The sequence below is a fragment of the Dendrobium catenatum genome, unplaced genomic scaffold, assembly GCF_001605985.2.
Source record: "Dendrobium catenatum unplaced genomic scaffold, ASM160598v2 fragScaff_scaffold_264, whole genome shotgun sequence".
Lineage (NCBI taxonomy): Eukaryota > Viridiplantae > Streptophyta > Magnoliopsida > Asparagales > Orchidaceae > Dendrobium > Dendrobium catenatum.
Genome location: NW_021318726.1, coordinates 1,748,007 through 1,775,304, shown reverse-complemented (window position 1 = coordinate 1,775,304; position 27,298 = coordinate 1,748,007). Strand labels below are relative to the sequence as shown.

The window sequence follows — 27,298 nt, the reverse complement described above, 5'->3', positions numbered from 1 at the left end:
GAGACCATATGAACTCCGATTTCAATAAACTTACAGTCGAATTGAACCTTTCAAAAACACAAACCTAACGACACCAAATTCAACTCAATCCGAACCAAAATGACTCCAAATCAAAGACCCGAAGCATATTTGGAAGGTTCAAACCATAACTTGGATTAACAAATGGTTTCCAAACATAACATGCTTATAGTGGAATCAAGCGGCTAGACAAGACGAATCCAACGAGCCCAAGAGTCGCAAATTATGATATCACTAAGACATTTAAATGCCAATAAACGGTCCACGATCAAGAAATTAACATCGATCATCCATAAATCACTCCCAATTAATTCCTATTCATTTACATTTTTTTTCTTGATTGATATTAGCTTAATCCTATATTGATTCGATCTAAAGAGATTTAATGATTTTTTTTTTTTTAAATGAGATTTTTAATATCACGTATTTAGTTAATATATTTAATATCACGTATTTAGTTAATATATTAAACACGTTCTAGATGAAATCGAGTGATTTGATGATTGAAGTCATTTTGTGAAGGGAAAAAAATAAAGTAATTCACTAACAAAGTTTTATCATTTTTAATATTGATTATATTGGTCCTAAGTCTGATGTAAAAAATTGAAGAAAAATAATTATATAATAAAAAAAATTTAGGCCCCCCTAGAGATATTTTCTGGCTCCGCCACTGGTTCAACATAAATAAATAATTTATGATCATAATTTATAATTTCAAAAACCTACCACACTGTTTACCAATACAGAGTCTTCATTAGAATCACTAATGTAATTAATTAATTTATCTCCTTCCTCATACTAAAAATAAAAAAATGGGTTTCCAAAAAAAAAAGGGGAGGCGTTGGATAAGAAACAATGATGATGTTACAACTAGGGGTGTAAGTGAGCTGAGTCAACTCACAAGCCAACTTGAGCTCAACTCGTTAATGAGCTCACAAGTTGAGTTTATCGAGCCACGAGTTTGAGCTCGAGCCTATACTCATGCTCGTATATTAAACGACCTAGAGCTTTGCCTAGCTCAGTGCAAAAGCTCATTGAGCTATTTGATTAACTTAAAATATATTTAAAAATTAATTTAAATTAACATTATAAAATATATTTTAATATTTTTAAATTAATTCTATATTAAAAATAAAATTCAAAAAATCATAAAACTTTTAATTTAAAACTAAGAAGTCGAGCTCAACACTCGAGTCAAGCTTGAGCATTCCAAAAAAGCTCGAGCAATAAAGTCAAGCTCGAGCAATAAAGTCGAACTCGATTCTATAAATTTTAAACGAGTTGAGCTCGAGCTTAGTAAGAACTAAACAACTTTATAAAATCTTGTAGGATCAAATTCACGTCTTGTTACTACCAAAATAAGACCTTACAAAGTGTTTTGGCATCACACAACCACATGCAAACAAAGAAAGAGAGAAGAGATATAAAGGGATGGTGGAAGAGAAAGGACAAAGAGCTTTTATCTGACAAAGAAAGGGGAACTTTTAGGGTTCTTGCAACAGGGTATTTGACTTCTTTAAGAACGAAGATATCCTATTATTTTATATTCTGGTACGATAATAAATCTCTGTTCACCATAACAAATTATGTTCACTATAAGAGATCTAGCAAAATCTTATAGAATTTTGTAATTAATTTTATATTTCAAACCCATGTCTTATTACCACCATAAATAAAGCCTTAAGGAGACAACTACAATAACATCTTCTCTACATTAAGCCCTCTTGATTGCAGCAGGTCATTGTCCTCTCTTAGTGTCACCTACTCATTATTATAAACATAAGGATATCCCTGCTCTATCTCCACATTTCTATTAAATGTAATCTCTTCATATATCTCTTTGAAGTTTGATGGATTATTTGATTTATGTGTGATAGTGGACATAAGTGGATCTCAGAAAATCACATAAACTTATGTCTTGTCATCTTGCGCTTGCAGTTCTCTCATCTTAGTTTAATTTTTTGTTCGAAGTTCTATTACTATCCTAAAAGCTGGCATCTGATGGCATGGTTTAGAAATATTTTAAATTGAGAATGGAGGGCAAGAAGATCAAAATAAACAAATGTTATAACTGAAATTTTGGGTTCCAGAGATCAGTTAGACCGGTCCAACCGGTCCGAAGGGACTGGCTTACGCGAACAAAGGTGAAAATGTTCGCCTCCTGTACGCTGAATGCAAGCCTCAAGGGTTAGGGAGCTGTTTTGGAATGATTTTTGAGGGATTTGGGAGGGAAATTGAATGTAGGGCAATTTAGAGATTTCCTTTTGAATTGTAAGCATTAAATAGTTCGTTTTCTTAGGGTTAGGGCATCTTGAATTTGGCTGAAATTTGCTATCTCTTAGTTTCTTTGAGCTCTAGCGGCTTCTAGGGATTTGGGAGAGAAAGATCCTCCTCTCGAATAGAGGATCAATTGTATTTTGGTATTTTCCGTTTCCCTTTCAACAAATAATACAAATTATCTACTGTTTCGTGATTTTGGGTGGATTTTTGTGGAGAATTCTCGTTGTTTTCCGAAGATTGATAGGAAATACTTGAGATTTACAAGTGTTGTCTATCAAATTGGTATCAGAGCACGTCGATCTAAGGGGAATCAATGGCCGAAAGGAAAGTAGATGTTTTGGAGGGAGAACGTGGGAATTCAAAGCAGATTTTTAGAAGATTGATGGTTTTTAAAATCAAATCGCATCCATCAATGAAAGGATGGAGGGAAAGTTTTCCCTGGTGGAAGACATGTTAAAGAAATTGCTTGAAGCCAAACCCAAACAGGCAACATCGGAAGCAAAGGAAACTACCGGCGACAATGGAAGAGGTGGTAACCCTCACACGTTTAGGGGAAAGAAAAATCCAGAAGTGGAGATCCTGGAGGGAGAAGACGGAATGCCTCCTCTAGAACCACTTTCTAGGGAAGAGATGAGCATTGGCAACGCAAAAAGGGGTGCTGAATTTGTAAGGAGATGGGATGATTTCGATCGTCGAGTGCTGATTTTGAAAGAAGAAGAGGGGATTTTGAGGAAGGATTTGGGTATAAGCGCTGAAGGGAAGAGCGTGACGATTGGGGGGGCACCTCGTCTTCGACGAATGAGAGGCTATGGAGGACTCAGGGGAAACGAGGGTGACCCGAAGGTGAGAAAGCTGAAGATGCACATCTTTGAGAGAGAGAACACACATGGGTGGATCTACAAGGTAGAAAGATATTTCACCATCAATGAGTTGACGGAGGAGGAGAGACTGAAGGCAACGGGTGGAAGGTAAGGCTTTATCTTGGTACCAGTGGAGGAACATGCAACAACCCATATGAAGTTGGAGAGAGTTCAATGATTGTTTGATGGAACGTTTCCAAAGCATAGGAGGTGACTTCTACAAGCAATTCTTTGCCTTGACACACGATGGTTCAGTGGTGGAGTATCGGGAGAGATTCGAGTACCATGCTAGCCGATTGGACAGCCTTCCCAAGATAGTGCTAGAGGAAATTTTCATGAAGGGACTAACACCAGAGATCTGAGCAGCGATTAGAGTAATGAGGCCTCGAGACTTGGGAGAGGCTATGAAGCTAGCTCAATTGGTGGAGGATTAGAGGCACCTGGAGAGAGTGATGGGAGGAAGCAGCTTAGGAGGTCTGAACAAGAGGATCACTACCTTTCTAGCACCCAAGGAGCTGACACCGAGTACTTTTCGGGAGACTACGAAGGAGAAGACTGTAGGAGTAAGACCTGGGGACAACTTTAAGAAGCTCACAGAAACAGAATTACAAGAGAAAAGGGCGAAGGGGCACTGTTTTAGATGTGATGAGAGGTATACATTAGGGCACATGTGTAAGGACCAAACTCTTCAGGTTCTTACCGTTTGTGATGAAGAAGGAATGGAGAAGAGTGTCGTCTTTTCACTTTGCAGATAAGGTGGATCTTTGGGAGGGGAGTTTTTTAGACCGGTCCAACCAATCCCTTATGTGAACAGAGGCGAAAATATCTGCCTCCTGTACGCGCCTAACGCAAGCCGCAAGGCTTAGGGAGCTGTTTTGGAATGATTTTTGAGGGATTTGGGAGGGAAATTTGAATGTATGGACTGTTTAGAGAGTTCCTTTTGAATTGTAAGCAATGAATAGTTGGTTTTCCTAGGGTTAGAGCATCTTGAATTTGGCTGAAATTTGAGATCTCTTAATTTCTTTGGGCTCTAGCGGCGTCTAGATATTTGAGAGAGAAAGATTCTCCTCTCGAACAGATGATCAATTGTATCTTGGTATTTTTCATTTACGTTTCATCAAATAATACAAATTATCTACTGTTTCATAGTTTTGTGTGGAGAATTCTTACTGTTTTCCGAAGATTGATAGGAAATACTTGAGATCTACAAGTGTTTCCTATCAATATATTGACATAAAGTATGCCATCAACTTCATGGTTTTGCTTATTCATATAACATGAATGATTTTATGAATGGATTATGCTGCGAATGATAAATATGACAATGAATCTACAATTGGTAAAGGATCCTTGTGAAGTCAAGGCATATTAACGGGCTTGTAAGAGTGAGAAAGGCATAGCTCTATGCCCCTGAATAGGAGTATAGGAGGATGGTAGAACCACTAATAGAGTCTGACTTTTGGTATAAAAATGGATGGCTAAAGACCATGATGAAGATTCCCATTACATGAAGGATATGCAAAATGCCTGATAAAGCAACCACATGTATAATGGAATCATGCCACTTCTTTCTTATGTATTGATTTACATGGACATGATGACTACAACAACAACATCATCAAACTTTTATCCCACTATATGGGGTCGGCTAAATGAATCATTTTTCTTCATTGTTCTATTAAGAGTCAAATTGATGTGAAACAAAATCCTATGCGAAAATAATTTGCTTATTGAAGTTTGCACGCTTAGATTTAGAGGCAATAGTAAGTAAGATCTTATACGGAACTGAACGATAAGATAAATATTAAGTGGAACTTAGCTTAGGTTAATTTTCATGCATAGAAGTTAAGTTCAAAAGATAGCCATCTTAATCCAACATTGCATACGTAGATTGTTCCAACAATAAATTCCAATACTAACAATAAGATTAGGCTATGAAAGATCCCTCACACAACTCTTCTAATTACTAGGCTTTAGCGGAGAAGCGTCAACTTGGTCGTCATGAATTTACTATACCACAATTGAGAATAACTACGAAGGTAAAAGAGTCGGGGAAAGAGTTTACTCAAAGACGAGAGATTACGAAACTTCCGGTTTGATCACCAAGGCACTGGATGACGAGTAATCAGCACATCAAGGCTTGGACACGGTTTGGGGAAGAAGTGGGAAGCAATACAAGGTTTGGGGAACCTTCTGGACGGCAATCGAAGACCCTCTGAACAGCAAGACAGCCGTAGGAACTCTGCTAGGATGGCTGGACAGCAACTACAGATGTTTGGGTGGTCACTAGGAAAGCTGGGCCAGCAATTTTGACCCTTGAAAAACTTCGGACAGCAGCCTTTGAGGTTAGAAACGCCTTGGACAGCACGTGAGGGATTTCTGGTCAGCAAACATGAGCAGGTTCTGGCAGCACTATGGCTGGTTGGAACTTCCCGGACAGAAATTTCCACTTGGAAAATTGCTGGACAGCAATTTACTGCAGCTTTTAGGAGTTAGGTTTTGAATTTTGAATCCCCAACTCATGTGATCAATGCCATAAAGTGGCATTTAATGGACTTAATCCCAAGCAAGGCCGGCGGCTTAGAGAGGGGAGAGGGAGTTTCATTTCATAATCTGAAATTAATTTCAGATTATGAATGAAATTAAGGGGGGTTATTTTGAAATTTGAATTTTTGGATCAAGGCATTGATGGCATTAAACTAGCATTAAATAGATTTCCCCCTTGATGAGGCCGGCGGCATGTAGAGAGGAGAGGAGGGAGATTAGTGTGAATAAATCAATTTCCGATTAGGAGGATGCCACCTAGGATGAGAATTAGTAACTCCTCATGCCATGAAATTTGAATTGGATTCAATCCAATTCTTTCCTTATTTGGACTTTGGCAATTATGGAAATTTTGGAGCTCATTCAAATTTGAATTTTTGAAATTTGAAGAACAAGTGGGTGATGACGTGGAGGTAAGTTATGAGAACTCCAATTTAATTTAATTTGAAATTGGAATTTATCAAATAAAACTTTCCTAAATTGGATTTCCAAATTAGGAAAGAATTCGAAATTCGAAATTCAAATTTCAAATTTGGAGCATGCAATAATCATCATCCCTTTCCAAGAGGGAGGGGAGGGCTTAAATAGCCAAATACATGAGAGAAAATAAAAAACACAATTGCCCCTAGGGCAAACATAAAACAAAGCCCTCAAGTGAGGGTAGAAATGGAAAAGTACAAATAACAAATAAAATACATGAAAATAAATAGACACGATCGTAGCCGTTGATCTTCGATGTCCTCATCACAAATTCTCATTTTAATCTAATAAAAAAGGTCATTTCTAATATTTTCTAATCAAGTCAAATTCTCATGGACATGATAACTAATATAGAAAAAAAGGAATGATTGCTTACATGCTTTAAATCATCTTTTCTATGGATTGTCTGGTCTATTAGACTGTCACCTATTGAACTTTAGGCTCACTTCTATTATGTGGATAACTATTCGTTAGGAGTGCATTAAAGGAAGCAGGTCGAGTGAGGCCACGGTAAGGTAAGTAATGATGACGGAGATTCGATCTTCTTGTTTACTTCAGAACTTGTTCAATGATGTAATTGGTCAATGTAAAAGATGTACATTATGAGAACTATGATGTGTAAATGCATTGCATATCATCCCGTGTTTCAACAAATAAGAGTACTTGATATAATCCGCTACAAATGTTTCTTAATGTGTTAATCGTTGTATATGAATTAAGTTTAGAGATGATTTGATCGGAATAATAATGATGAACTGAAAAGTTGTGATAGAATATAGTTTCTTAATGTATTAAAGATTGTTTATATGAATTACGTTTAGAGATGATTTTATCTGAATAATAATGATGAACTGAATTATGATAGAATTATCTCTGCTTCTCAATCCAACCAAGTCTGTGTGATTTCCTACAGGAGCTGAGCTATGATCCCCCTCCCCTCGTCTAGATGGCTCTACGGTAATACTGTAAAAACATCTCCAAACTATTTTCACAAGTAGTACTACTTTCTTATCGGGAGTTAGAAATACTTAGAGACAAAAAAAAAGGTGTACAGGCTATAAAATTTATTTATTTATATACATTATTTACCTAAGCTTATTTCACCATGTTTTGAAGTCAAAATTTATCTCTTTCGTCAACAATTAAGATGCCTCAGCTTTCTAACATCTTCATTTTGTACACGCATCATCTGCACATGGAAATGTTGTCACTCAGCTACAATCATCAGAAGGCCCAAAGAAAATAATTGCTAATATTATATGATAAGATACCCCTCATGCAGCTGTTCTGAACTTTATTCCACACTCTTTTGAGTCCTGCAAATACAAGAAATCTAAGAAATATTTTGAAATATTAAAATGCAAATGAACCAGTGGTATTTTGACAAAAAGAATTTATTGCAAGAGAAAAACCAATACAAGAATCTTAAGTAGTTACATGAATGGACTCGGAAATTATGTCCAAGTCGGATTGACCTGCGATGTTTCTGAAGATAAAGAGAGCTAATGCAAGGCAACAAAAATGGAGCGAACGTTTAGAATGTTAGTAAATAATGATATTCCTCAAAGAGGTTAGATAAAGTTGTATAAATTATCAGAAATGGAAATTCTCATAATGATTAAGTGATTTGTACAAAAGAACTCAAACATACCTTGTTAAAAAGCTCTGATAGAGGATTATGCTGCTGACTCCTATTAATGGTTGAAAAGCTGCATTTCTGTTAAGAAATTCATAAAAATTGTCCAAGTAAATTAAATCACACTATTCTTAAACCTATTGATTCCTTTTTTTGGTGCTATGCATGATATGTATATGATGACTACTTTTGTTTGCTGAAACATAAACTTATGTTAAAAAAATTAATTACAAAAATGTTTAAGCTAACTTAGATCACCCTACTCTTAATAAGCATATACAGTTGGAAACTTGAAACATAAGCAGTTGTTTTCTGCCTGATTCATTAAAAGGCAATGCCCACTGGAATCTGTTTTGTTCGAGTAATTCCAAGTTAAGCTTTTTCTACTGCTATGACCAGCTGATAAATAGAAAATCAACATAATAAGGGCTTCTTGAAATTGATAACATTTAAGAATGATAGAGAAATTTAATGCCTGTTTAATGTACATTTAGATGACAATGATTAATGGCTCAAAAAAACTTATACCTCATATAACATATGAAGGAAAAAAATGAACAAAAACACACCCTTTACGGCTTACCTTCTCATTGCGGTTTTGACTGCGGAGTTTCTGAGTGCTTCCTCTTGCTTTCTTATCATCACTAATACATAACACAAGTAAGCTCGTGACAAGCAAGCATAAGGTTATAAAAATTTACAAAAATGTTCATAAGAAATTACAAAGATGTTAAGCTTTCATGGTTACTTAAAATTTGTCTTATCAATTTCCATTATTCTTAAATGAAAAGAGAAAGCATAAATGATGAACGTTTTGCAAAATGTTGGGTTCAAGTCATGATAATAATCACCAAAAATAATTCTTTAAGCTACAGTCTTCATATGTTAAAGATAAAATAATCCAAAGTGTATTGCATTCTCAGGGAAAAAATATCCTCCATGACTGTCTCATTCTCATGGTCAAATACTCAAAAATTGGAGCATGATAAAAAGTTTCAGCTTATCTTGTTACAAACTGACCTACACGCTTTAGCATGTAGGGTGCAGCCCATTAAGTTCGAATTCTGCCACAACTCACATCAAAGCCTATTTAGTTTTGCAAGCTTACATAATGATGGTTTTGTCAGAATAGACAAAATATTATAACTTATATCAGAACAAAATAGGGGTGCCAAGGTTTGAAGCCAGGACTGCTTGCTCTAATGTCATGTTGCATGCTCATTACCAATGGATGCTTACGGTCAAAGATTGTAAGTTAACAAAAATAATTTTATATTATAACAAATATGATATAATTGTAAATAACATTTTCACAAACATATATGAAATGACAGTAATGAAACAAATTGGATGCAAGAATACTAACATAAGTGGATTCAAATATTAAGATGATGATAGAAAAATGAAACCATATAACTCTATGGATAAGAACCAGATGCTACTAATATTAATATTACAAAAAAAAAAAAAGATACAAGATATTATATCTGAATGCATTGAAGATAAAAAATTAGAAGAGCAACCACAAATGTTACAACTTAAGATCAAAAGGATGAATGATAGAAGCAAAGTAAAATTTTCATGCCAAAAAGAAAAACGGCATCATAAACTAACTTCTTGTGAACTTGGAAGTATCAAGAATACCTAGCTAAGACCTTACATTACTTGTGTACAAACTTTCTCGAAGGTCCAAGGATCAATGCGTTAAATAATTTACACAAGAAGTGGTTGGGGAGTGTTATTATAGTAAGGACAAGAGATGGCGTTCATAGATTACAGAAGAGAATTTGAGAAAGCAAAAGTGTTTGGATCAATGATGACTCAAATTTCAAATGAATAACAGAGCATCGAAAAAGATTTGCTACAAACTGAAATGACATGAATATTGCAGTAATATTTCAGTGCCTGCTATCATTTTCAGCAATTGAAAATTTAACAATTACTAAAAAGTTCAGGTCGTAAATGTCATCTTACATGGCCCTTTTTGACAAATTAGAAGGCTGATATTCTGATATTTTAGAGTCCATCGAGCAATCTTTTACAATTGAAATGGAGGCAAGATTATCTGGGATCTGCAACAAAATTTTGACCATTCAATACCAAGTTCAAGTTCCTTAACACTATCACGCATAAAAAGATTTACAGAATTATTCATACAATATGTGATAGAAAACCATTGTAGAACTAAAGTGTTTCTTATCAATAATGAAATTTCAACAAACTTCCACCAAGATACTATAACCAAATCAAGCAAAACAGCGAGAAAACTCATAATAATTGATGAAATGGAAGGAAAATACCAAGATACAATTGATCCTAAATTCGGGAGGAGAATCATTCTCTCCCAAATCTCTAGACATTGCTAGAGCCCAAGACACCGAAGCCTCCAACATAAAGTTCGGAAAAAACATAGATAACATTAAGCCTAATCCCTCCCTTCTACTTAAAGCATACAATTAAAACCAAACAAATTACTAAACAGCCCATGCCTCCTTAATTCCAGCCCTAGCTGCCCCCTCCTTCCTATTTGAAATCATTAAAATCCATATAATGAGCTCAAAAACTCAGCAGTAATCCAAAACTCATTAAACCCTTCCATGTAAGGACTAAAGACTTAATATGCAATGCTCAGTCGAATAAAATCAATAGCAATCAATGTAGTTAATGACCAAATATTATCAATAAAACTCAAAATAATCAATAATAAAAATATAGAATCATTACAATGAATGTAAAAATTAACAATTGATATAACATTCAATAAATCGATAAAACAATGATGCATAAATCATTCATATATTACTAAAAGAATATATCTTATCTATTCATATGCATTATTTATTTATGTATTATCAATGCATTCAATATTGTCAATGATATTATCTTTTAATATCATTAATGCTATCAATGTATGATTTAGGCAGACAGAACATCCAACTTTAATTGGTATTTTCAACATATTTTACCTTAACTAATTTTCATTTGGTCATCAGTCATAGTAATTATCACTTATCCAATTAATTAATTATCAAATTTAATTAATCAATTATCATTATAGGTGGTTTCATTAAATTAATAAAGAATCATCACTCTCTACCCGTCAGTGTAATCAATCATCTGTTACAGGTTACAACCGGGGTAACACCACAAATCATCTTTCAAGAAAATACGGCCGGCCCACCCTCCTTTGCAGGTTATCATATTTTAATAGCCAACCTATTTTATAGTATTAACAGTCAATCTTTCTCGCTTATATAAATGCCACAATCAAAATACAGTCGAAAATAATCAATTTTGTTAAATAAAAAAATCTATATAATAATCAAAATTATTGAAAACTAAAATAAGATTTGATTTACAACAAATAGAAGAAATCTCTGAATAAAATTGATAGATAAAAAAGCTCTGAACAACCTTCCCTCTCTTCCCTCTCTTCCCTCTCTCTTATTCGATAAGGCACGACGTTGAAATTCAATTTTTTATTTTAAAAAAATTTGAATTATTATAGTGGCCATCTCAGCATTGCCTCAATTTTAGCCTGATCAGCGGCCACCTCCTTCTGAGAAACTACATGTCTCAAATACTCCAAACTAACCTTTGTAAAGCAATATTTCTTCAAATTATCCCTCAGCTGTTGCTCCTATAACACCTCTAGGACCATCCTCAAGTGCTCCCAACGTTCCTCATCTGACTTGTTATACACCAGAATATCTTCAAAGAAAACCAACACAAATCTCCTGAGATGGAGTCGAAACACCCTATTCATGAGGGACTGGAATGTAGTTGGGGCATTAGTGAGGCCAAAAGACATCACCAAGAACTCATAATGTACCTCATGCATTTTGAAAGCATTCATAGGTATGTCCCCCTTTCATTCTGATTTGATGTTACCCGGACTTCAAATATATCTTGGTGAAAAAAACTGCCCCACTCAGCACATCTATCACTGAGATGAGAAACTTATTTTCACTGAGATGAAAAACTTATCTGGCACAATTTCCTAATTCAAAGCCCTATAATCGACATAGAACCTGCAACTCCCGACCTTTTTCTTAACCAGTAAGATTGGGCTAGAAAAAGGGCAACACATCAGGCCTGATTATCCATGTTTCTAGCATTTCTTTGATCAATTTATCAATTTCATCCTTCTGAAATTAAGGATAACGGTATAGCCTGACACTGATGGGTGACACCCCATCCCTCAGGTGATGCATGCTCCTGCTCCTTTGATAATGGCAATCCTTGAGATAGCTGAAAGACCTTATTGAATTGTTGTATCAGCGACTGTACTGAAAGAGGAATGTCTCTACCATCCTCCAAAATGATCCCCTCTAGTCTTTGTAGCTCCACCAGGAAACTACCCCAACCTCCTGTATACTTCTCACCATGATTTTGAGGGACATCATGGCTTTGGATAACCCTGTATCTCCCCTGATCGCTACTCTTCTCCTCTCCACCACCAACTCCATGATCAACGCCCCTCAGTTAACCTTAGAATTTTCCAAGGTCTGCAATCATTTCATACCGAGGATGATATCAGTGCTGCCTAACTCCACTAAGAGAAACTCCTCTTTCACCTGAATCCTCTGTATGGCCAGCACCACTCCCTTACAGATGCCCTTGCCCGTCTCCACCTTCTACGTGCCCATCATCACTCTATAGCACCATATATCCATCAATGTCACCCCCAATTAGTCCATGACCTAGTTGGAGATGAAATAGTGGATAACCCCACTGTCCATCAACACTAACACCTCACAGTCTGCTATTTCCTCCTTCACCTTTATGGTATGAATTGGAGTGAATCCTACCACTGAGTTCAGGGAGACTTCGCCACGTCCAGATACAGTATGTCCTCCTCCTCCACCCATGTATCACTCTCACTTCCCTCTTCAGCTTTCTCATCATCACAAACGATGAGAACTTGAAGAGTTCGCTCTCTGCACCTGTGCCCCATAGTATATTTCTCATCACATTGAAAGAATAATCCCTTTGCCCTCTTTTCCCACACCTCTCTCTCAGTCATCTTTTTGAAATTTCCCCCACTCTCTCCTTCCATAGGCTTCTCCCTAGGGGTTTCAAAAAGGTTGCCCAGCATAGGCCCCTTGGATGCTAAACAATGGGGGTCATATTATATAGCCACCTAAACTGCCCCCTCTGGCTCCCCTCTCCTGATACTTCTGATCCTCCACCAGCTGAGCTAGCTCCATAGCCTCTCCCAAGTCTCGAGGCCTCATGACTCTCATTGCTGCTTGGATTTCTGATTTAAGCCCCTTCATGAAATTCTCTTCCACAACAATCTCAAAAAGTCAATCCAGTCAGCTAGCTAGGTACTCAAATCACTCACAGTATTCTGCCACCGCACCTTCTTGTATCAAGGCAAATAATTGTTCATGGAAGTCAACTGCTAAGCACTCCCTCTAACTCCATATGGGTCATCCCATGCCTCTCCACTGGAAACAAGCCAAAACCCTTCCCTTCCAAACAGAAACCAACTGCCGTCAATTTCTCCTCCTCCGTCAACCCATTGATGGCGAAATATATCTTTACCTTGTAAATCCACCCGTGTGCATTCTCCCCTTTAAAGATAGATATCTTCAGTTTCTGGACCTTTGCATCTTCTCCATTTCCCCTAATTCCGCCATAATTTCCCCTTCCCTTAGTGGGTGGTCCTCCCCAAGTGTCTCGATCCTCCCTTCTACGTTCACTCCCAAACCATTCTTCAATTTCCCCCCCCCCTCAAAATCAACACCCCTTTGCTCATACCCCACATATACACATCTCTCCCCATACCTTCCACCTCACTCCTCCCTCTGGAAAGGTTCCATATGGGGTCATCTCTCTTCTCCCTCTATGATCTCCATATCATTTTCATCACTATGAATTTCAGAATTCATATATCTCCCTACTGGCACTCTTGCCTCTGATGTTGCTGCTTGGTTTTGATGATCCCATATGTTCTACACCATCTCCTGCAGATTTGAGAATTTGCCTTCATGGAGGAAATTCTATCCTCCGCCGTCGCTTTGATTTGACACATCTCACCCTCAAGACATTCTTCCAAATCATCCACCTTCTTGGCCGTCATCGCTATTCGGATCTTATTAGACTCAAAATCCATATTCAATCCAAAAAACAGCAAAACCACTTCTCGGAATAGAAAAAACTGCTGCAGGAAACCAACAAAAACAGCCCAGAAAACTGCTTCGATAACAATTTGATAGGAAACCTTTGTAGAACTCAAGCATTTCTTATCAATAATGGAATTTTTGCGAACTTCCACCAAGATATTCCAACTAAATCAAGCAAAATAGTGGGAAAACTCGTAATAATTGATGAAACAGAAGGAAAATACCAAGATACAATTGATCCTCAATTCGAGAGGAGGATCGTTCTCTTCCAAATCTCTAGACGTCGCTAGAGCTCAAGACATAAAGCCTCCAAAAGAAATTCAGAAAAAAAGTAGATAACCCTAACCCTAATCCCTCCCTTCTCCTTAAAGCATACAATTAAAACCAAATAAATAAATAAATAGCAAAAAAATACTATTAAAACCAAGAAAAAAACTAAATAAATAAAACAAAACAAAAAATACGATTAAAACTAATCAAATTACTAAACAACCCATGCCTCAATTCCAGCACTAGTCGGCCCCTCCTTCCTATTAGAATTCCTAGTGGGCACCTCAAGAGGCGGGTGAAATAGCAAGGGGCGGACCAGGCTTGGTTCACCTGGAATAGACTTGGGCCAAGGCCGGCTGGACCGGTCTAACAATATGATGATAATGCAGATCCTTAACAGTTTACTTGTATATGCATACGGCTAACTGTGGTGTTGTGCATTATGTTTGCAAGAACTATTTAGTTAAAATCGTAAATTTTGAGGTACTGTACTGTACAAACGATGTTGTGGTAGCCATTGAACGCAGAATAGCTCTCTCAGATGTCTTCAGTTTAAACTCCTACATAAAAAGCATGATAACGTTTAGTGTGCATCAGCTCTGTGTTGCTGATCAAACCTTCCAACATAAGAAAATGTTATATTTAAAAAAAGATGTGAAAAATTAATGTTGCTAGCAAGGCTCACCTGAAATTCAGGCAACTTTGGTGTGCTCTTCTGAGGGAAAGGCAACGAGGGAGCTTCAAGAATCTGTAACGCCAACTAGTTAAGGCCATATCAAAGAGGAAAAATAAACTATAGGCAAGCCCTTAAAAGTTGAACACTTTACTTTTCGGTTCAATGGAAGAGCTTTGAATGTAGATGTGCTGGCTTTTATCCCTTCAGTGTGATCAGATCTAGAAAAATTAAAAACGAATAAATTTCATTCTCAAGGAAAAGCTATCTATGTGACAAAAGTTAGATAGCCTGACCTGTGAGCTCTGAAAGTTTTTGCCCGCCGTGCTGTTTCCAGCACAGGTTCTCTTGGAATTGTGAGCCTCATTTTTGTAAGATGAGAATTGCGATTAACAAAGCACTCCTGCATCGTAAACTAAATTGAGGCTCCTAAAACAACTGAGAACAAATGCATAACTATGCACCCTACCAATTTTAAATCCTCTTATGCAGCTTTTTTGTAGAAAAGTTCCAAAGAAGAGAGAGCCATAAAAATGCAGAACTAAATCCATTTTAACTAGGGAAGTAAATAGATGTAAAAAAAAGCAATGCATCACTGATTTTATTTATTATGGTGGATCGCATTGCAAAATAAGAGCTGAAACAGGAAATATATGCATGCGACTAGAGTAAAATTTTTTGCTTGAATAGAAATGATATAAATTGAACTTAAAATTTTACCTTCTTTGAACTTTTGTGCAGTAGATCACTTTCTTGCATTGTACCCACAACCTGTATTTTAGTTTTAAAAAAGAAAGATTCAAGTCATGTAAAGCAAGGCTTAAATGAAAAAATAACCAATGAAACACAATTGTGAATATCAGCAACTCAAATTTCAATAAAATTTAATATTTAATATTTATCAAAATTTAAAATATTTCTAATGGACCGGTCGATTTGATTGAGAGAGAATCATGAAGTTTCCTAATCAAGAGAGAATTGTTTCGGAAGGTTATTAATCAAAGGAAAATTATTTAGGAATGTTTAACTTACAATTGGGAGAAAATTTTAAGTAAGAAATTTAATTTGAATTCAAAATCTAAGAGGGAATTATTTAGGAAAAAGAAGGAATTAAGGGGGGATTGTTTAGAAAAATTTTAATTATAATTGGGAGAAAATTAATTAGGGAAATAAATATAATTTGAATTCAAATCTGATAGGGAATTATTTAGGGAAAAGGGACTGATTTGAGAGGGAATTATGGGAGCCTATTTGAGGGAAAGGGGGCTGATTTGAGAGGGAATTATGGGAGCCTACTTGAGGCTAATAATAGGGTAATTTCAAGAGGATGTTTTGAGTTTCGTGCAATTAGAATTTCTTGGGTTGTGAGGGCTCTAGCCACCGGCTAGGGATTTAGGTGAGTTTGGTATTTCTCTCTAATTGAAGATCCAAGTGTATCTTCCTGGTCTCTTTCATATCTCTTGCAATAAAAAAAATTGGTGTATTCTTCTTAATTTCTTATTGTTGTTCACTAGTTTCAAGAAAATTGTATCCATTTCCTATTAAATCAGTATCAGAGCACTTTTTAGGAACACGTGGTGGCAAAGAAAATTGATGACTTGGAAAATGTCTTAAAGAAAAAGTTGGCCAACTCAAATCGGCGTATGAGGATAAAATGACATCAATGAAGGAAAAGTTTTCCAACCTAGAAGGAATGATAAGGAAACTATTGGAGCTTCAAACCCAACTGACAACATCGAAGTCGTTAGCACCGTTGATTGGACTGGAAAGTGGGGGAAACCCTAATATATGGATGATGAGAGAGGATCGGAAGGTAAAAGTTTTGGGGGAAGAGAGAAGATGCCATCTTTGGAGCCACGTCCAAGGAGGGAAAAGGGTGAAGGAGTGAGATTTTTTGTGGAGCTGAAAAGTTGGGAAGGAGAAGAAGATGGGGAGAAGATAGAAGCACCAAACATGGTTCAGCCACTCCTACAGCAATATCAAGAGTTGTTCAAGCCAGTTCAGGGGTTGCCTCCTCCACAGGAATGCTAGCATGCGATCATCTTGAAGAAAAGAGTCTCACCTATTAGTGTCAGTTGTACCGTCATCCCCAAATACAGAAGAATAAGATCAAGATATTTCTTAAGGAGATGCTGGAGGAAGGGATCATTCGACCCAGTGTTAGTCCACTTTTCAATCCGATACCATTAATCAAGTGCTTCAGCAGCAGTTTCCTTCGTTCCACCTTGAGGACAAAGTGGCACTTTGGGAGGGGAGTATTAATGAACCGGCCAATTTGATTGGGAGGGAATCACAAAGTTTCTTAATCAAGAGAAAGCTATTTATGAATGTTATTAATCAAAGGGGAATTATTTAGGAATGTTTAAATTACAATTGGGAGGGAATTATTTAAGCAAGAGATTTAATTTGAATTGAAAATCTAAGAGGGAATTATTTAGGGGAAAAGGAGGATGAATTAAGGGGGGGTTGTTTAGAAAAAATTTTAATCACGATTGGGAGGGAATTAATTAGGGAAATAAATCTAATTTGAATTCAAATCTAAGAGGGAATTATTTAGGGAAAGGGGAATGATTTGGTAGGGAATTATGGGAGTATATTTAAGGCAAATAATAGGGTGATTTCAGGAGGATGTTTTGAGTTTGATGAAATTAGAATTTCTTAGGTTGTGAGGGCTCTAGCCACCGGCTAGGGATTTGGGAGAGTCAGATCTTCGTCTCCAATTGAAGATCCAAGTGCATCTTGCTATTTTCTTTCATATATCTTGCAATAAAAAAAGGTTTTTGTGTGTTCTTCTTAATTTCATATTGACGTTCACTAACTTCAAGAAAATTGTATCCATTTCCTATCAATTTCAAATAAAATCTATATCATGTAACTTAAAGCAAAAAATTCATCCACTATACGCAAGCATTTATTAGGGGCAATAAGTTTAAGAATAATCGTAGCTTAGAAAAAGTTAATATCTAGTTGAACATATCACTAAAACTTATTCTCAAGAGTCTCTCATTAGTAAAGATGTGACAAGTGTCTTTGAACTGGTAGCTTTGATGTCAAATGACACCACATGTGATCGGTTATGACTGGGACACTGATAGGGTGATTTTGCTGCAGAAAACATCATTAAATTACAATCACAACCATAGCTCGTATATTCTTCAATGGAAAAAAATTCTTGAGTAATTAATAATAAGGTATATTTAATATAGCACAAAACCCTATAGTTAACTGTTAACTTGAATTTGTCCTCTCGGATAAATATTCACCTCATGTCTATAAGATATCCTTGGACGAAGCAACTAAAGACTACCAACACAAATATTTCCGCCAGGTTGGGTTAATTAACTTTGATTGAATAGACTATCGATCATGATAATCCAGAATGATGAAATCATGAGATTTTGATCAGGTTTGTCCCACCATTCTCTTTAAATATATGATAATAAATTTCATATCATAATATCAAAATTATTGTTATTATATGGTCCGCACTTGGTGTCTATCTAATGACTAGCCTTAATTGAAAGTTTTCTCATTATCGAGATGGGTAATTAAACATAGGGTTTATACATATGAGAAACCTAACCTCAAATTATAAAGTCTACGCAAAATGAGGGCAAAATTTATAGATGGTGTATAATTATAAATCTAATCTACCTCATAAAAATTTGATGTGAAACGTAATGCATGGAAACAAGAACTACTTGGGGATTTTAATATAAGATTGTTAAAGCTTTGCTAGTTATAGAATTAATGCTTACCCAAATTAAGTTCTCGGAATTATCAAGTCGAAATTAAGTAAGGCATGTGTTACAACTAAATTAACGGGACAATATCAAATTGACAACATAGGATTAGATAGTAATGTTATGGAGAGAAACAATAATCCATAATTAACAAATAGAACTTTTCACCTTGGGTCTCACACTCACTCTCTTGTTAGTGGAACTTTTAATGGAGGAAGATTAAGAGCAACCGAGCGATGCCACTAGGAGACAAATGGCGCACAAAGTGTAGTCCGTTGGAGTGGTAGCCGGTGGCGGGTAGTCCATGGGATGACTCGTGAGCATCCAACGTCTTATCCTTTCTTCCTTGATCATCAAAGACGAATCTGTGGTTGATGTTGGGATCGGCCGTCCATGGATGTGGAGAACTCTCTTCTTGAGCCCTTGAGCCGACCACTTGTCGAAGCAAAAGCGGAGAAGAGGGGGGGAGTCGGCTATGGTGGGGGCTAGAGGCAAATGCAGGAAATCTGAAATAAAATTCAGATTTTAGTTGTTTATGAGAGGGATTTAATTTGAATTTCAAATTAATCCAAGTAGGGGGAGAGGGGCGGCAATGGGGAGAAGGTTTGGGCTGAATTTGTGGAGCTATTAAGGTGATTAGGAGAGAGAGAGGAGGTCATTAAGGGGCCGGCCATGTAGGAGGTGAGGTGGCGTTGAGGTTTTAAGTAGGTGGGGACCACTAGTCTTAATTTCAGGATTTTTAATAAAATCTGAAATTAAAACTTTAGTGTTTAATTGCGGAAAGCAGATGTCCTAAATTAAAGACATTCAATTAAGATTGATTTTCGATTTCAAATTCAAATTTAAAATACAATTAAATTGAGGGCATGATTTAAGGAAACCATTTAGGAAGTAATTAATGGCTCAAGAAGCCCCAAAAATTTCAAATTGAAATTCAGGGGGGGGGGGAGGAGGCGGTGGCATGAGGAAAGTGGGCCGGCGGGCTGGGGATGGCCGACGGCTTGGGCTTCGGACCGGATACCTGGGCAAGCCGGCAGGGGGCGGCGGCAAGAGAGCAGGTGAAGGGCACGGGTAGAGAAATTTTAAGGATCCAAGGAATGAAATCCAATCTTCCACAAATACCTCAACCCAAATTTCCGAGCCGATGAAGGGATAAAAAAAAAGAACTAAAAGGAAAATAATAGAACAAGGAAATCTAGTAACTCACAAAGAGATATAGCTTCTCCCTACGAACTCACTAAGAGATCGAGGAGGTTTGCACTCACAAAGAGAACAAGAAATGTAAACTTTCATTCATCCAAAAACTAACTATTACATAAGAAAATGGTCATATATAGGTCTCCTAATGAAAAAGAAAATAAAAGACTAAAATGCCCCTTGGGCTACAATAGCGACTAAATACCCATAAGGGCAAAAACGGAAACACATAAAAATCAAATAAACTACTACATAAAATTACTCAAAATAAAACTCATGATCGTGGCCGTCGATCTCCGGCGTCTCCTGATGGTACATGTGTCAAAATCTCTGACGATGTCCTCATCAAAATTTGACCAAGAACTTCATCCGTCAAAACTCTCCCAAATGCGAAGAAACCAAGGTGCAAATTTTCGGAGCCCACATTCATTAAATATATTAATAATTAATAAAAATAATTCGGTTAGGCATTTCTCTGATTGCATTTTATCATTAGTTTATCATGTATTTCTCTCAAAATAACCTGATCCAAGACAATCGGCCATCACTGATGAGCATTTTTCACCTGATGAGTGAGAAATGTGATCATTTAAATAGTAAATAGAAGTCAAGAGGGGCAAGGAAGCAAGTCCACAGTGGACCATAGGGATCAGGAGACTTTTACTTGCGGACTAGGAGAATAAGGTGATTCCCACTCCAAACCAGGCTCCTTTCATCTTTTATATGTGTTAAAGTAGAAGAAATATCATCATTTAGGTATTCATTATGCAGATTCTAGCGAATGCCATTATTTAGACACAGGAAACAGCTACATGAACAATGAAATTGTTTGTAAAGCATCTCAGACACAACTAAAGGTTAAATGTACTAGGACTTTAGCAATTTGAATAAAGACCATGTCATGTCATCCTGGTGATTTGCATTCAGAAAATATGCAAGCAGGAAAAAGCTACAATAACAAAAAAAGAAAGACTCGGCATACTCTGGTAATAGACAACAAGAAATAAATGGAGTTACATATTTACCCAACTAAACAATGAATATATGTGCAAATTCAACAAAAATTGCTCAATAATATCATCATCTCCGGTTATGGAATTTATATCATAAAATGCCAAGGTCACTCAGATTCTCTCAAGATTATGTACGCGAAATTTGCAGAATAAAATAAACAAAATGATAGTACCTTGCATACAAGACCTCCGTCTACTTTTTGCCTTTTGGCAGCCTGAAGCAAACTATGTACTGGATCTTCAGAGCTCCTACTTTGTGAAGGTAATGGCTTCTGACACCTGTTAAAATGGGAAAATAAATCCTTACTTCTTAGATAAAACTAGAATTTCATAACCTTTGTTGTGTTTTTTGAACTTATAGTAGATTGTTAGATTAATCATGGAAGATAATGTACTGAAGAAGATACAACACGGTGGATTCCTCAAAAAAAGATTAAAAATATAATAGCAGAACTACTTGTAGATGCAATGGGAAAAAGTAAAATAAATAGTAGAGTATGCATAATTAATTATCTAAGCAAACGCTTGGCCTAAATGAGGAGCATTAGGGATATAACATGCTCGAGTCATCTATCTAGAGAAAAAAGATGAATATTAATAATCAAAATTAAACAGTTATAAAACAGAGCTGCACATTGCTTACACCGACCGGCTAGAACTCCTCTTTACTGAATTTTGTGTAGACAATTGACTTGTGGTTGGCTTCATAAAAAATGGATTACTCGAACCTGTCCCATCAACAGCAGCATGTTCATTAGTATTTGTAAGATCTTCAAGTCCTACACAATTAAAGAAAAGGAAAACCTGTGTGAAATGAAAGAGAAACACGAATAGGGAGATGAGAGTGAAAGCTGCTTTTGTAGTCATCTCGCTGGTCATAAATACATAAATGCAACATACTAATAACAATGAAAAAGGGTGAGAGAGGAGAGTGATGCATATTATATGATCTTTAGGAAAAATAAGCTAAAAATCTAACATTGAAAGCTTAAATAAGAGATTAAGCATAAGGGAATCCCAATACCTGCTAAGCTTCCACAAAGAAGAGATGAATCCATATAAGCATATACACCCATTTGAGCATTAAAAGAATCCACATCTCTGATCTTAAAAAATGCAGCATCTATATTCTCCTGCTTTCCTTTCTTGCCAAAACTTATCTTGACTATCACAGCTGACAAATCAAGTAGAGCTGTTAGAATCATAGCATATTGCTTCAAAAACCTGTCCCGAGTAGCGGCAGGTATGATAGCTCAATAAAACAACGTGCAGCAAAATTTCAAATGTGCTAATTAAATTACAAATAAAATACACAGAAATTTTAAGCCACACCTGTGAAAACCCGAAAATGTCGTTTTAGACCTCGCACGCTTTTCAAAGCGCCGCGACGAGTTTTAAGTGAAAAATTCAATGTTTTCGGATTTCAACGGGTTGTCAATAACGTTATTATCAGAAACATCAAGCATTCAGCTGGATCCAATGGTAGGGCTAAGAATAAAGATGATGAAGGTGATAATCATTCAAATGTGCTCAAATCATGTAAGTTGTATAGAAAAAGAAAACAAACTGGTCAAGAAAACATTTATTACTTCACATGCATGGCACAGTATTTTATTGTATAGCGCAGATACAATTGCTTATCAGGCCATTCATTCGTTGGTATTGTTCCTTTCTTCTTCTAAAGGGATTTATGTTTATCATAGCTATAGAAACTAATATTTAAAATAGATACCCAAGGAAACTTTTCATACTTGTGACTGAGACCATCCGCAATATACTAACAAGCAAAGCAAATAAAGGGCAGAGATGTACTTCAATAGAAATATGTAAACAACAATCAATTGATATCAACCACCTAAGCTGCCTCCAGCTTCATCTTTATTACTATAGGCTCCGAATAATTCGCGCCTTCTTCATACTAAGAGAGTTTTAGGTGGTTACGTGTCAAATTTTTATGAGACAAATTAAGCCTAGGATAAGACACCACCCGAAAATTTGCCCTCATTTTGCAAAGACTTTATCAACTGAGTCCAAGTTTCTCGTAGGTACAAGCTCCTATAATTAATTACTCTTCCCTATTAAAAGAAAGAAATCTACCTTTTCCTTATTACGTGACTTGTCCTTATGTCATCGTCGCTTGATCTTTTACTATGGCTTATCAAAACCACTGTAGCTTGTCCTTCAGCCTCTTCTTCAAGATTAATATCATCCTCCGGTTTTTTCCCAACGATGTACTAACAAAACTAACATCATTTGCACACATCAAATCATTTGCTACTACATCAACTTCTTGTTTCTCCTGTAGGTAATATCTTCCTATGTTTTGTGAGAAGTGCGTTGTTGTTTCCAACGCAATGTTATGGCCACAAATTTTCTCAAAAACATCATACAAATGAAAAGTATTATAACGAAACCTTGCCAGCTTTGGCTTATCCTACATAAAAGATTAATATTGCATTACTCCAAGTACAAGTAGCAAAATATAATGAAAAATAATATGTATCAACGGTTACCTATATGAATTCATCCTATACCTCGTTAGTAGCTACATGTAGGTGTGGAGTTTCATCCCAACCCCATCCACTACAATTGAATAGTTGATATATTATGTGAAAATCCGACTTCATATTCTTGAATCAGGTCATTACGACAACTTTAGTATAGTTTCCAGCAACATGACAATTTAGATTATTAACTAATATTGTCCATACTTTCTTTTTCAAAACACCGTTAGTAATGTTTCCACGTATAAATTGCTTCATAAGTAACTCTCCAAATATGATGTTATGATGCAGCGTTGCACAGCTTTGTCTTTCAAAAATCTTTTCAATTTTGTTGCACAAATGTTAAATAAGTGTTGAAACAGAGAAACTCTATTTATCTACTGGGTTACACTTGAAACAAATGAACATGCTAGATGTGCAACATTGGTAAATGCAGCTTTAATTCTTTTGGTTGTGGCTATAACATAAGAGATAATTTATATTTGAGGACCCCTTATCACTCAAAGTGTCTATATTATCAATTCCATTTTGGCCACAAATATTTTATTGGGTTCGCCAAAAGATACCGATAAACAATCAATGTTATTTGTTTTTCTCCATTTGGTAGTACTCTGATTGGGGACGAAACAAATTTGTCTACACGTTGATCTTGGGAAGTATTAGTAATCATGATATCCTATGGCTAGTTATGCTCAAGTTCATCAAACACAACTAGCAGTATGTGCCAATTTTGACTCCACTACCCCAAAATTTAATAAAACTTATTTATGATCATACACGTCCGGGTATAACCTTAGTTCACGTTATAGTAATAAGTAGCTGAAATTTTTTATCATATCAATATGATTTAAACAACATTTTAAAATAGATTATTGGTTGCAATTAAGGTAAATTACTGCATAAAGTCGACCTTAAAGAGGATACCAAACAGCTAACCCTTGTCACTGAAGAAGAATTGGGTGACAGAAGAAAAGCATGCTCTTAATTGGTTTCGGTAAAGTGGTACTAAAATAGCTGCTACAACAATCCTTGGGAACTATATGAAACTTTGATTACTGAAACAAAATAAATAAATATATTTGACTTAAGAAAAGTACACAGCAAGAAGCATCTTTCAAATCAATTAAATTCACTCGTGAACATCTTTATAGTTTAACTATGTTCTCCAACCAACTCACTGGATTTTGATTTTTATCCAGCCACACGAGCCTTAGGTTTCAATAAACAATCTAACGGGGTTTTCCAGTATGCAGACAAGGAAAAAGGGAAAGCAAAATAAACAAATACAGAGGTATGAAAACGTCCAAACAGCAAGATTAATCCATAATTCCATATCAGATTGAATACTATAAAGAATGCTTCAGAGGTATAAACTTAGAGCTTCATTAGGTTGCAACTAGTTTTCTTCATCATATGTGGAGTCAGAGATTAAGTGCCCACTTCCAGAGCCTTCTTTTACTCCTCCACACTACTTCCTTACACCATTGATATGAATTCTTCCATAACTCCTCTCCAGTTGAGCCAGAAGGAACAATTTGGTTAGATCTTAGGAGTAATGTACTTGGGGAGGATAGAATTAGACACGAGAAGCAAGAGTAAGCCCTCAATTCAATACAACGCCTGTTCTAGTAAAACAATAATCCAGAACAAAAGTTACCTATCGCTGTTTATCCACTGTAGATTGTAATTGATCCTCTAGAAAACTCGACGCGGGGGGGAGGAAGAAGAAGACGGGGCGATGGAATCCGCCATACGCAGATAAATTTTATAGGATTGGGGAGTTCGGCAATGCGGTATTGGAGGAAGCAACATCACACCAGCTCCTTATGGAGACCATATGCCTTGCTACCTGGAAGAGATAAGGCAAGGAACAATTGGGGCACAGGATGGACAAGGCTTCGTTCCATTGTAATGTTAAATCCATTGAAATCCCAAATTTGGTAAATCCAAGATTTATGGCAAAAATGGAGAAAATGGGGTAAAATGCGGATTTAACTTACTGTTAGCTTTAACTTTGTGTTTTTAGACATTTAACAATATTTAAATCAAATCTTGTTCAAATCCCCTGCATCCAAACAGCCCCTTGCCCTTGGACATACAAAAGCATAATCCTCAGGGTTAGTTATTCATGCATTTTTTACATTGTAGGGAGAACTCTAAAACCCTGAGCATAACCTTAGGCTTAAAAGTTATTTCCCCAATAAGGGTCACAACGTCATACCTTAGGTAGTATCCTTGGAGGTATAAGATTTAATATTTCCATTGTGAAACTCGGTAACCTACAGGTTCTAGGACATCTCTATTGAATTGATTCTTCTCATGGTCGTTAATTTGATTTCCATGGGTCCTTTCCAAGAGGAAAACCTCCTTGAATTGAATGTAGACCTCTAATTTCATGGTCCTTGGTGGTCAGAACATGACCTCAAGCTAAGAGAGATTCAACTACAAAATTTACCAGTATAAAAACCACTTTCCAGCACCCAACAATGATACAAGCTTCAAACTTCTTTGTCCAGTTGGTCCCTGCGCCCATGTAATGTTTATTCATTTGATGAATCTTAAATAGTTATTAGCATATATTGATCGGTAGGATGCCAAATTGGTCTGCAAACTGATCTCAACTATCAACATATGAAAGTTTGCTGGTATGTTTTCACATGCCTTTAAAACAGCCAGGAACACTAGAGAGGATTGAATGGGCTCATATATGCATGTTGTCACTGACTCTTCTCAACATTCTTCTCTTGGGAGAGATTTTCTAAGTTATTATGAAGATTTTTTTTTTAATGTCTAACTAAAACAGTGTCAAACAAAACAAATTTCCACAAAAAGATAAAAAAAACATCCCTTTCGTTATGAATACCACACAGAGAAAGTAAAATAAAGTTAAAAAAAAAAGGATGTTCATATCTATTTTCCTAAAACCTTCAGCAATATTTAACAAAAGCTCAACTATTTCCCTCTCAGTTTCTCCCTAACAAACATCAGCATTCAGCGAATTCTGAAACACCGCGCTAAGTTTTTTTTTTTTTTTTTAAAGACGATCAAGCAACGCAACAAAACAAATAAAAGAAACAAATAGTATAACGAACCAGAGCAACCAAAAAAATCAAAATGAGAAACCCTAGAATCCGGCGTAAGAAGACGTACGAGAAGGAGGGTAGTTCCCGGCAGTCTCAAACCAGAGCTCCGCCTCCTTGGCTTCCGACGCCAACTCCTTCCTCCCCAATTCGAAATACCGCGGAGCATCGTACTCGTACTCAATATCCACATTGGAGCAATGGCAATCCTTTTCACCCTCCAATTCCAAATCCATTTCCCCTTCCATCGTGTTCCCGAACGACACGGTGAGAAACAAGAGCAAAGCTCCTAAAGCCTTCCGCTTCCTCTTTCACACTGATACTAGCAAGTCGACGTCACGCGGCACTGAAAGAAAGCCATCGGCGAGAAATCCGCACATAAATGTGGCGTATTAGCCGACGGGAAACCGAGGGAGGAGTGCAAATGGACAACCAGTTTGAACGGGAGCGGAACGAAGGATGTGTAAAGACAAATAGGTCCAACTTTCCTTCGCCCCCGCGCTAGATTTTTGTTCTTTATTTGAATAAAGGATTAAGGGTATTCATGGCAATAATGAGACGTACGTGTCTGAGTTCCTGCACTTCCTGTACTCCTCGGGATCAGGATAGTAAGAAGATGTACTCGGCTTAACCGAACCCGACCGCTTCCAAAAAACATTTTTGAAAACTTCCGCACAAAAAAACGAACCCGACCGGGCTCGAAAATTTGAGGAAAATGTCTCGCCGGAATAAATTTTAAAAAATAAATTCTCACTGCATCCTATGAAAAAAAAATTTAAATGATAACTCTCTATATAATTTGCGACGAAATAAAAAAATTGAAAAAAAAAATGTATCAGAATGAGTCTAAAAATTTTAATTTTATTTAA

At 36.4% G+C, this 27,298-nt stretch overlaps 1 protein-coding gene across 6 annotated transcripts in view; it reads right to left on the bottom strand.

The window, feature by feature from the left end:
• LOC110099127 (protein TPX2) overlaps positions 1 to 26,978 on the bottom strand; it is a 29,123-nt gene extending 2,145 nt beyond the window's left edge. The window contains exons 1-15 of one of the 6 annotated variants that reach the window (XM_020826190.2): positions 26,500 to 26,978; positions 21,870 to 22,019; positions 21,489 to 21,624; positions 21,019 to 21,124; positions 15,613 to 15,663; positions 15,189 to 15,295; positions 15,047 to 15,113; positions 14,905 to 14,967; positions 14,717 to 14,779; positions 9,793 to 9,890; positions 8,402 to 8,462; positions 7,834 to 7,899; positions 7,620 to 7,684; positions 7,454 to 7,498; positions 7,272 to 7,371 (exon numbers count right to left, since the gene is read on the bottom strand). In XM_020826190.2, coding sequence (XP_020681849.1) covers positions 7,637 to 7,684; positions 7,834 to 7,899; positions 8,402 to 8,462; positions 9,793 to 9,890; positions 14,717 to 14,779; positions 14,905 to 14,967; positions 15,047 to 15,113; positions 15,189 to 15,295; positions 15,613 to 15,663; positions 21,019 to 21,124; positions 21,489 to 21,624; positions 21,870 to 22,019; positions 26,500 to 26,677 — 1,194 coding nt within the window. In that variant the 5' untranslated portion in view covers positions 26,678 to 26,978 and the 3' untranslated portion in view covers positions 7,272 to 7,371; positions 7,454 to 7,498; positions 7,620 to 7,636. Of the gene's footprint in view, positions 1 to 7,271; positions 7,372 to 7,453; positions 7,499 to 7,619; positions 7,685 to 7,833; positions 7,900 to 8,401; positions 8,463 to 9,792; positions 9,891 to 14,711; positions 14,780 to 14,904; positions 14,968 to 15,046; positions 15,114 to 15,188; positions 15,296 to 15,612; positions 15,664 to 21,018; positions 21,125 to 21,488; positions 21,625 to 21,869; positions 22,020 to 25,006; positions 25,241 to 26,499 lie in introns of those variants that run through there. The other 5 variants (XM_020826192.2, XM_020826193.2, XM_028693381.1 and 2 more) reach the window with 5 other exon arrangements.
• Between the last annotated feature and the right edge of the window lie 320 nt (positions 26,979 to 27,298).